The sequence below is a fragment of the Pyxicephalus adspersus genome, chromosome 12, assembly GCF_032062135.1.
Source record: "Pyxicephalus adspersus chromosome 12, UCB_Pads_2.0, whole genome shotgun sequence".
NCBI classification, from domain to species: Eukaryota; Metazoa; Chordata; class Amphibia; order Anura; family Pyxicephalidae; genus Pyxicephalus; species Pyxicephalus adspersus.
In genome coordinates, this window is record NC_092869.1 from 1,262,594 (window position 1) to 1,273,512 (window position 10,919).

The following is a 10,919-nucleotide window of genomic DNA, read 5'->3' on the forward strand; positions in this document are numbered from 1 at the left end:
AAAATGATATTACTTTATTTCAAACATTACATATAGAGGAGTAAGTAAAAGATAAATAATATATACAACAAAGAAACCCTCACTGGCTGCTCAGCATTACCCTTCCTCCATCTGGATATTGAAGCCCAAATATTCTGACCATTTATTCCAGGACCAGAGACAGGCTCGTCCCCGACGCGTTTCGCACATTCCTCGGGGGCTATGGAGCCCTATACTGTCTGTGTTGTAATGGGACACACAATAGGCAAAGTATCATCATTCTGATTTACGTACACACGTGCAATAATTATTGTTAGAAAACAAACGATTATTTTGAACGATCGTATTGCGCACAATTCTGTACATGCTGTAACGATACGATCGTTCAAATCTAATCCCCCAATAGTGTACACACGCTAGATACGATAGTGTGAACGATGCAGGAAGAAAGTGTATCACATGATCACTGAACGACCGTAAATGCAATAGATAGCGAACGATCGTCGCCCAATCAGATCAGCCGGGACGGTCGTTGGTTTCCAGCGCCATTCCTCGTTCATCGGCTTTGTTTTTTGTTAACGATGATCGGACGAATGGTCGCTAGTCATTCGTTTCCAATGATAATTATTGCATGAGTCAGTAGATATAATATCAGGTAATATATCGGATACTAATAAAGATTGTATCTGGGCTGACATTATAACAGAACGTGTAAATAAAGTTATTTAAAAGGAAATAAAAGTAGATTTAGATGACGATAGCAAGCTCCATCCTGTAGTGTGCGAGGATAGCTGGATATGAGCTATGGCTGACACCTGATTGTAAGGATTATTCACTCCCATTCAAGTGAATAAACAGATAGAAATATGAAGAAGAAACAATTTAAACATTATACATTTATATAGCTCTGACATATACCATAGTGCTGTACAGAGATCACTGAGCCAGTCCCATCAGTCTCTGTACAGAAGAGCTGACACTCTAATGTCCCCCACAGTCACACACTAATATTATACATTTATATAGCTCTGACATATTCTGTAGCGCAGTACAATGTGACATCACAATGCTAACATGACTTTCTGTCGCAGTGCATTATGGGAGATCCGTGTGCGGTGAAGCGCGGTCTGCGGATCGGTAAACTCTGTGACTGCCCCAGGCGAAGTGTCTGCAATCTCTTCTTCCTGAAATGTCTCTGAGATGATCGGCTTCCCTGAGACTTTCCGCCATATTGGAAGATACGAGAGGACGTTTATCTCGCTGATCGGTGACGACGCTCTCTGACAATTGTCCTGATAATCTCCGGAGCCGCAGCCCGGGGCCATCTTGCATTGTATGATGAGCTGATCTCCGGAGCGCTAATCTGATGGAATATTGCGATATGGACGCATAGGATGATATGGTGGCGGCTGTGACGACATTTGTCCTGCAGGGGGCGATTATCACAGATGGAACAATTACTTTGACGTCTCCAATATCCCGAGATCCGGAATTGTCCAATGTGAGATTAGAAGGGAATAAATGAGAAAACATTCACCGGAGATAGGACGCCAGCGAGCGCATTTCATTCCTCTGAAGATTGCGTCCATCGCCCACCACAATCTGTGTGTCATTCCAGCCAATCAGATGTCTGATACAATCACATGATCAGCTCAGACCATGAATTCTGCCGCGGTGGTCCGATCGCTTCCAGATGGAAAAGTTTTGTGACATTTCCCGATTATTGGAGGTCACATGATCAGAACTCTCCAATCTGTCCCTCCATGAACTCGATTGATTGATGTAGAGAATCGATCTTTGCCAATCAGGATTTCGGCTCCTGGTGAGACGGATGGGGGGAGGGGTGCTGGGCCACCTCTTCTGTATTTGGGGGTTTTGTCTGCAGGACGAGCTCCATGTATTGTACGGTCACGTCTTGTCACCGCTCTCATCCTATTGGCTGGGAGCAATCACATGACTCCATACTGTAAACTCAGCACATTTTAGGTTGGGACTGATCACATGACCCAACACTGTAAACTTTCACGATACCACACAGTGGCAGACGTAGTCAATGGTGGGCCCCTGATGACCAAGGAGAGTCCGGGGCCCTCATGAAGTTAAACACTTTGCACTCCCTATATCAGCCTGATAGTACACTGTAACCTTTCACTACATTGGCTGAGAGCAATCACATGACACCATACTACAAGCTTTCATATCATGGGGGTAAAGCGATCACATGACACCATTCCATAGGCTTTCACTACATTGGCTCAGAGTGATCACATGACTCAACACTGTAAGCGTTCATAATATTACACAGTGAATTTAGCCAATGATGGGCTCCTATTAAGGTCCCTTTTGTGTGAGCAGGGTCCGGGGCCCTCATGCAATGGCACATGTTGCACCTTCATTATATACACTGCAAGCTTTCAATACATTGGCTGGGAGTGATCACATGACTAAATACCAGTGAGATTTTACTACATTGGCTAACAGAGATCACATGACCCCATACCATTGAGCTGTTATTACATTGTCTGGGATTGATCACATGACTCCACACTGGGAGCCGTCACTTTATGGGGGTGGGGGGGAGCGATCACATGACCCCGCACGTCCAGCTTTTGCTATGCTCTCTGTATAATGTGAGAAATAAATCAGAATTCTCAGTATTTTTTTTTATTTCCTAAAAATATAAAACATCAACTTTGTGTGAATAATAAATACATGGAGAGTCCAAACACCACAGAATGAATGTCTGATTCCCCCCAACTGGGACCCCAGAAGAGGGAGGAGCATGGAAGCCCCGCCTTTTAAAATCACAGTAATAGTCAGCCAATAAAAGGGTCACTCCACTGGTAACTTTGAATTGATGGAGAATTTACCCCCCGATAGTGTCTTCCATTTTTCGGGTCGGATTTCTGTGCAAAGTTCCGGGAAAATTCCGACCCCCCCCGATATAGAGGAAGCCAGGGGATAGCTCCGCCCACAGGGCTCCACCTATAACTGACATATCACTTTAAAGTTCCTGGCACGGGATTGGTCAGCGGGTCAGTCACAGCCCGGGGGTCCCAGACTCCGCTTAGATGGACTCTATCTGCTTGCGCACCTTCTCCAGGGCCCTCCGATCCAAAGTCCTCTGCCGCAACACCACCACCAGCGACATCACCACCGCCGCCGCCATCATCATCCCCACAAACTGCCAGAAGACTTTCTTCTCCATGGCAACCGAACGGCAGCTGGAAAAAGGGCGGAGACAAACTTAGAGTGAGCAGAACCCCGCCCAGCCGACAAAACCCTCCAATAACAGAGAATAGGGGGAGGAGCCAGAACTGCATTGTGTGTGCTGGCTGGTTGTCAATAGTGCCACGCCCCTAATTACACTCCGCCCACATCTCATAAACACCAATACCGTGGATCTACTAAGGAAATAGGTGGTTCATCTAGTGACCCCGCCCCTTATTACAGGCAAGGCCCCGCCCACATCTCAAACACTAATACTGGGGGATCTACTAAGGAAAATAGGTAGTTCATCTAGTGGCCCCGCCCACATCTCATGAACACCAATACGGGGGATCTTCTCAGGAAATGAGTGGTGAGTCTGGTGACCCCACCCCTCCTCATTACAGTCATGGCCCCGCCCACATCTTATGAACACCAATACCGGGGATCTACTAAGGAAATAGGTGGTTCATCTAGTGACCCCACCCCTTAACACAGGCATGGCCCCGCCCACATCTCATAAACACCAATACCGAGGATCTTCACAGGAAATGGATGGTTCATCTGGTGACCCCACCCCCTATGTGAGCTAATTGATTGGCACAGCCATGATGGCTCCCTCTATGCCCCACCTTCGCCCCAGGTCCACTTACCTTTTGTACTCCACCTTATTGGATTGGATGCAGTTGACCTGCTCGATGTATCCGGTGACCCCGCACTGACCGACCGTTTTCTGGAAAGAGAAATCATCATTTGGATGGCGGAGGGGAAGTGAGCAGCTGATCATGCCCCGCCCATCCCCCAATAGACCTGTATGGGATATATAGTGCGCGGGGCTACAAAGGGCCACTTACCGCCTCAAACTGGTTACAGCCGTAGCAATCTCTGGAGATGGTGAATTCCTCTGTCCTCCAGCATGGTGTCACCGCCGGGATGTCTGTAACACAGAATACGAAGGTGAGAGCAAACCATGGACGCCAGAGACTGTCCAACTCCGAGGAGAGCGCAACACTTACCGGATTCCCCCTCCGGCTTCTCCTCCTGCACCACAGATGACTCCGCCCACCTGAGAGGAATTCATCAGAATTACAAAATATGATACACCAATAAATATAACACATGGGGGGTAGGAATAAGTGTAACACACATGGGGGTTGATGTGTGGGCACAGAGCAACAAACCACTACGTCTCCGCTGGGAGACACGGAGCAACTACTTCCGGTGTGAGGTCACCCGTGCGCCATCGTGTGGCCGTAGGAAAAACTGCAGCTGTCAAACCTCTGAGTTCTATAAGTATGTATGCGGAGCGCCCTCGTCGCGGCTATCCTAGGAACTGCAGCTATAGCAGTGATTGTGTGGCGCGCCCCCGTGTGGCCATTGGAGATATTTGACGCTCTCCTCCTTGGTGATTCAATGTATTACAATGTATCAGCTGACCTCTGACGTCATCAATATTACCTAATACTAATCTATTATAAGGTTGGGGATAGAATTTATACAAATTATAAAATTATTTTCTCAGTGACTCCCAAGGTTCAGAGAATTCTCATTTCCTGCTGAAGTTGGAACAATTCTCAAATAAAAGTTACCTGAACCAGCGCCCAATGATTTGCCAGCACCAACCACATGATAGGTTCTCCCCCTATGGGGTCACAGTCTACCCTCCCCCACCATTATTCTCTCCTGTACTTATATGTGCTCCTCATACAAAATACTCCCTAAAGCAGAACTCCGCATTCACTACTTAGGAGGTCTCTGCAGAAAATGCAGTGAGTAATTACCGGTCTGTAAAATTTAATGCCCATAAAGGAAATCTGTTGAATGCACAGATAGAAATGTCCCCCATCCATCATACGGCTTAATGAATCTGCCCCAGTCATGTGTAGCAGCCAGTAAAGGGGACCTGTTACCAATTTGAAGGATATAAAGCTATTACACAGGACAGCTGGGGCCCCCGATATCCGATCATCAAGGGCCCCTGGACATATGTGTAGGAGAGCTCTGCTATATGAATGGCACAGGTGTGACAGGTCCTCTTACCTGGGAATTAGACACCTATTGCCATTTTTATGTCATGTGATCATGAGACACCGCCCCTTCTGAACAGAAACTTCTGATTGGTCCTCTACTTCCAGATGTCTGATGATCCTCAGCAAATTGTGCACAGCAGGGAAAGAGTTAAATGTTTTTCTATGGCTGTGACCCCCTTCAGGAAATTTCCCCTCACTTCCTGTCTTAGTGACACCCATTTTGGAAATGAAGGATGTGGTTGTCACCCAGACAGGAAGTTGGGCTGAGCAGGATTTAGCTCTAATTATATATTTGGGGGTCTGTGGTCGGCGAGGTGAAGGAAATGAAGAGACGCAGAGTAGAAAATGTTAGATAAGTGTATTTCCTTTGGAGAGTTTTGCTCTCTCATACAAACATGTTAATAAGACTCATCATACAGAAACTGAAACCAGCTGACAGCGAACTGACCAATGGGGCGTCAGCTCAGACTCCAGGTATTAAAAAAAAAAAAAAACACTTTTCCATTGCCATAGAAACACCAATCAGAGTGAAGAATTCATAAAGTCTTTGCTGGTTTCAGCCAATCAGGTGATCACTTCCATTGTCCAACTTGCTGCAGAGAAACGATGAGCCCATCGGATTGGCTGCCGAGGTGCATGGAGGGACTAAGACCGTCTTGGATGGATACATTGATTGGTAACTCTTCACTCCGTCTCATTGGCTGAGGAGCAGTGACCATTTCTATTGTAATCCAATCAGCCCCCGCGATTAACAGCTCTCCATATTGTAGAGGACTCCTTAAACTGCAACTCCGAGCATGCCCCGGCCCCCTTCCATGTCATGGAATCTGTCGCTCCTAGTGATTGGCTCACCATTTTTAATACCCCCCACAATTATAATACTGCTATTACAGAAGGGGCGGGGCACACACACTAGCCCCACCCCTCTGACTTTTCTGACTTGCTCAGGTTGTCACCTTTCATAGTAGTCATGGCTGATTTTGTTCCCTCATTCCTGTCCAGGCTCTAGAAAATCCATTAGGAATGTTTAGTTGGTGTCCCCAATAGGGGGCGTGCTCAGGTATAAGGTGCAATGTTACCCATTGGGTGCAGTGGATACTTCAAGAGCCAGGACAGAACTCGTGGAACAAGACGGGGATTGAAGCTGCTGGTCCAAAAACTGCAGCTGCCATTTTCTGGGGGGTCACAAAGAAGCTGAATAGGCTCAGCTTTACTGCCCCAGCAGCAGGGGGCGCTCAGCGGGTAAGGGGATGAAAGGAATGTAACAAGGTCTGCCCACCCCCAGAAAATGCTGCCTGGCTGGTTGTCATGGTCATCCTTCAGATTCAGCATTTTAAATCCTGAAGCAAGAGGCAGCAGTCATTCTCTGGAGGCCTCCTTTAAATCTATACTAACATGGCAGGGGTGGAGTCACATGATCTTTAGCGAATCTTTTCATCCAGCTGTGACCCCTGGGCAGTGACCCCACTTTCAGCCTTCTATAATCAAAACCCAACCCCCTCGAAAATGTTCTAGAAGGATCTCAGGATGAGGGTGACGCCCCAGTTCCTCAGGGGTGGGATAAGTCTCTGATAGGGGCGGAGCATAAATAGTCACTCCACTCCACCAGGCCTTTATATCAGTGCACATTTGCTGCTCCCCTTCTTGGAGGAGTTCTTTAAATCCAGGGGGTCCTTCATGCCGTGGGCCTGCGGGATACATAGAGAGAAGGTTAGTACCAGTCCTCAGGGGCGGGATCATGTGCCTGCCATCCAATCATCACTTACCGCCCTCCGTGTCATATTCATCAGGATATCTGTGGCCAGAGCATTGAAGGACTGATGGGAAAAAAGGGAGAAAATGTCAGCGGCTCATTGGTGGAAATAAATGCCAATTTTGGCCCCTCCTCTAGGGACAGCCCCAGCCTTTACATCTACACAGACTGCCCTGGGGGCCCCTCCTACCTCATCCACGTTCTGGCTGGACTTGGCGCTGGTCTCAAAGAATCGGATCCCGTGTTCCTTGGCGAGCTGGAGGACAGAAGATTTGTTATATAATGGCTGCCCCTCCCCTTTCCCAACACTGAAAGCCTGATGTCAGCTTGCAGCTGGTATGTACCCTCCCCCACATCCATATCTGTACCTTTTCCCCTCTTTCCTTCGGGACTTTCCTCCGGCTCTCCATGTCACACTTGTTACCCAGAAGCATCCGCTCCACCCCCGGGGCCGCATTCTGCAAGAAATAAAACCAGGAGACGGAATGAAAGCGTCCAATCATCAATCGTCATGTGACCCAACCAACCAATCGCCTTTCAGGGGCAGGTCCACCCAAACCGATTAGCCTGATCCCTGCCCACCAGGTGAAAGCTGCAGTCAGGCTGGAAGAGGGAGTGGCTGCTCTATGTTCAAAGGTGGAGAGCTTAGGTGTGATTTCTGATTGGCTGCCATGGGATGATGACCCCGCCCCCTATATAGACCAATCTTACCTCTTTAATGCTCTTCATCCAATTCTGAATATTTTCGAACGATCGCTCGTCTGTGATGTCATAGACCAGGATGATCCCCTGAAAGACACAACGAGGCCAGGTCATTGGTTCTGCAAGGACACGCCTTAAAAAAGGAGCTCCGCCCCTAAAATAGACTTCTACCAACAATAACTTCTTTGCCCCGCCCCTTTCTGTACTTTCCAGAATCTGGGTGGAGTTGAATGGGCGGAGCCTGCGGTGAGAAGTGGGCGGTACTTACCATGGCGCCCCGGTAATACGCCGTAGTGATGGTTTTGAATCTCTCCTGGCCGGCTGTGTCCCTGGAGGAAACAATAAAACAATTTCAAGGTTTTCACGTTATAAATATTACAGAAAACAGCAACAAATGGGGGGAGGGGGCATCCTGATTTCCACCCCTCCCCCCATATTATGGTTGCTTTACCTAGAGACTCCCACTTTCTGACCCTGAAGTTATGAAGGAGGAGATTTCCTCTCACTTCCTGTTTAAGGGGACACTGATCCTGAACTGAGGGATCTTTGGGGGTCTGGGATACCAATTGAGCCCCCGCCTCACATTGGGCATGTAATACTCAATCTGGTCCCTAGGGGGCGCACAGGGGGATGAAGGGGTTAAACCCATGTAGAGCACATATTGACAATGTACACAGTGACACATCGGGGACACAAACTTCCTGCAAGCTGCAATTTATTCTGTGTTTGCTGTAAGCCGCCGATATGGCACAGAACCAATAACTGCCCCTCCACCTCCCCACCCCCGCCGGGGGGAATTCTGGGTAATTATTAATGATGAATCGCTGGGAGAAGGGGAATTCTACATCAGTAGTGTGACCCCAATCTATCAAATATCATTTCCTGGTATCGGGTGACAACGCCCCATCCTCATCTCATGGGAACCGGTCATATGTGTCACCGCCATATTATTGTGTCACCGAGCAGCTGTCCAAGTCCCAGCCAATCAGAACACATTGGGCTCATTCTTTCGGTGAGTGACGTCATGAAAACCCAAATCATGGCGCCCCATTGGTCATTATGGGAGGAGCCTATCTTCAAATCAGGACCCCGCCCCCACCCCATCCAGGGGTATTTAAATCCCTCTCTTACCAAACCTGCAGCTTGATCTTCTTCCCCTGGATCTCTGTGGTTCGAATTTTAAAGTCGATCCCTAGGAAATAAAAAAGCACCAATCAGAAAGGTCACATGATAAACCACACCCACCCACCTATCAGAGTGATGGAAAGTATCAGCTGTGGGTACTAGTGGGCGGGTCTTGTTAAAGGGCGGAGCTATGAGGTGGTGAAGCGCCAGGGTTGGCCATTCTGTGTAACAAATCAGAATTCAGTAGACACGCCCCACTGCTGATTGCGATTGGCGGATAGGCTGGAAGGGGTGTGGTCAACTGACCACTGAGTGGAAAACAATCAACCAACCAATCAGAAGCTGCCAATCGCAAATGAATTTTGTACAACGCATCAGACCATTGTCACCATAAATTATGGATTTGCCCTCTGCTCAAGAGGGAATTTGACACATCTCAGGGTCAATCTTAGATTGGGTGAATCTTGTGTGAAAACATTCATAAGAGAAGAGAGCTGATTGGCCCTGCCAAGTGATGACACTTCCTGTCTTTGTTGTAAGGTGACACCGCAGTACATCCTGCCTATTATTCCACGCCATGCGTTCTGCGGTCCAGGGAAATGACGGACCGGCTGCGCTGATTCACCCACGAGAAGTCTGATACTGCTGTGTCCCCATATTGTCCTTCCACCTGTCCTGGTGACAACAAACTGCACATATCCCATTGCAGAGATTTTCTTTCATTTCCTGTTGTGTCTCTAGAACAGGAAGTGAAGGAAAATCCCTTAAATGGGGACACCAAGATAAACCTGAGGCAATAACTATATAATAAAGACTCAAATCCCGAAAAAGTGCTGTGGTGGGGAATCAGTGAAATGGGCAAAAAACACCAATAGCATTCAGAGTAGGAAAAAGAAAAGAGTAACGGAGAATGGAAGAGACAACAAAACCAGAGAGGAGCGCCAAACCGAAAAAAATGCCCCAATAAAGTTGTAAATGTTAAAAAACAAAAACAAAGTTAAAAAAGTTTAGCTGGTTGTACAAAGTGAGCTCAGCCATTGGACGAGCCGATCTTACGGCTGCCGTGCTGAATGGCGCCACCATAGGGCGGAAGCTGCTATTGCTCTCTCGGGGACATGAAGCTGGGTGACCCCGCAGTAGGAAGTGGCTATTGGGTGCTAGGATTTTGGGGACACAACTTTTTTTTGTATTGTGGCCAAAAAAACAGAAACTGATTGGTCAGCGATTTGGACATCGCCGCCCCTCCCCAGCTATTGGCTGATCAGATTTTCCTAAAAATTGCGTCTGTGGTGTCTCCTCCTTATTTCTCTTTTTTGAATGAAAGGTTTCACGCCGGTGACCAATGGGGGGCGATCAGAAGTTTGGGGTGACCCTGGGAAGCTGATTCCTGGGAAGTTTGGGGTGATCCACTGAGCTGAGTTCTGAGATTTTGGGGTGAGCCCGGGGAGCTGCAGGAAGTGAGAAGTTTGGGGTGACCCCCCATGGCTGCAGGAAGTGAGAAGTTTGGGGTGACCCCCCATGGCTGCAGGAAGTGAGAAGTTTGGGGTGACCTCAGGGAGCTGCAGGAAGTGAGAAGTTGGGGTGACCCCCCAGGGCTGCAGGAAGTGAGAAGTTTGGGGTGACCCCGGGGAGCTGCAGGAAGAGAGAAGATTGGGGTGACCCCAGGGAGTTGCAGGAAGTGGGAAGTTTGGGAGTGACCCCAGGGAGTTGCAAAAAGTTTGGGGTGACCCCCCTGAGTTGCAGGAAGTGAGAAGTTGGGGTGACCCCAGGGAGCTGCAGGAAGTTGGGGTGACCCCGGGGAGCTGCAGGAAGTTGGGGTGACCCCAGGGAGTTGCAGGAAGTTGGGGTGACCCCGCTGAGCTGCAGGAAGTGAGAAGTTTGGGGTGCCCCCCTGAGCAGCAGGAAGTTGGAAGTTTGGGGTGACCCCAGGGAGCTGCAGGAAGTTGGGGTGACCCCAGGGAGTTGCAGTAAGTTTGGGGTGACCCCAGGGAGCTGCAGGAAGTGAGAAGTTGGGGTGACCCCCCTGAGCTGAAGGAATTGGGAAGTTGGGGTGACCCCAGGGAGTTGCAGGAAGTTGGGGTGACCCCAGGGAGCAGCAGGAAGTTGGGGGTGACCCCAGGGAG

General features: G+C 48.6%; 2 protein-coding genes across 2 annotated transcripts in view; both read right to left on the reverse strand.

Annotated features, from left to right (window-relative positions):
- Positions 1-947: 947 nt before the first annotated feature.
- JTB (jumping translocation breakpoint) lies at positions 948-4,252 on the reverse strand (the record flags this gene model as incomplete). The annotated part of the gene is given in 4 exon segments (XM_072428220.1): positions 948-3,203; positions 3,840-3,919; positions 4,041-4,123; positions 4,203-4,252. Coding segments are annotated over 4 exon segments (370 nt in total), but the record flags the coding sequence as incomplete, so codon positions are not given.
- A 1,303-nt stretch (positions 4,253-5,555) lies between these two features.
- RAB13 (RAB13, member RAS oncogene family) overlaps positions 5,556-10,919 on the reverse strand; it is a 5,856-nt gene continuing 492 nt past the window's right edge. Inside the window, exons 2-8 of the mRNA XM_072428183.1 lie at positions 8,803-8,863; positions 7,940-8,000; positions 7,681-7,758; positions 7,338-7,427; positions 7,160-7,225; positions 6,983-7,033; positions 5,556-6,904 (exon numbers count right to left, since the gene is read on the reverse strand). Of these exons, the coding sequence (XP_072284284.1) occupies positions 6,830-6,904; positions 6,983-7,033; positions 7,160-7,225; positions 7,338-7,427; positions 7,681-7,758; positions 7,940-8,000; positions 8,803-8,863 (482 nt within the window). The 3' untranslated portion in view covers positions 5,556-6,829. The remainder of the gene's footprint in view (positions 6,905-6,982; positions 7,034-7,159; positions 7,226-7,337; positions 7,428-7,680; positions 7,759-7,939; positions 8,001-8,802; positions 8,864-10,919) is intronic.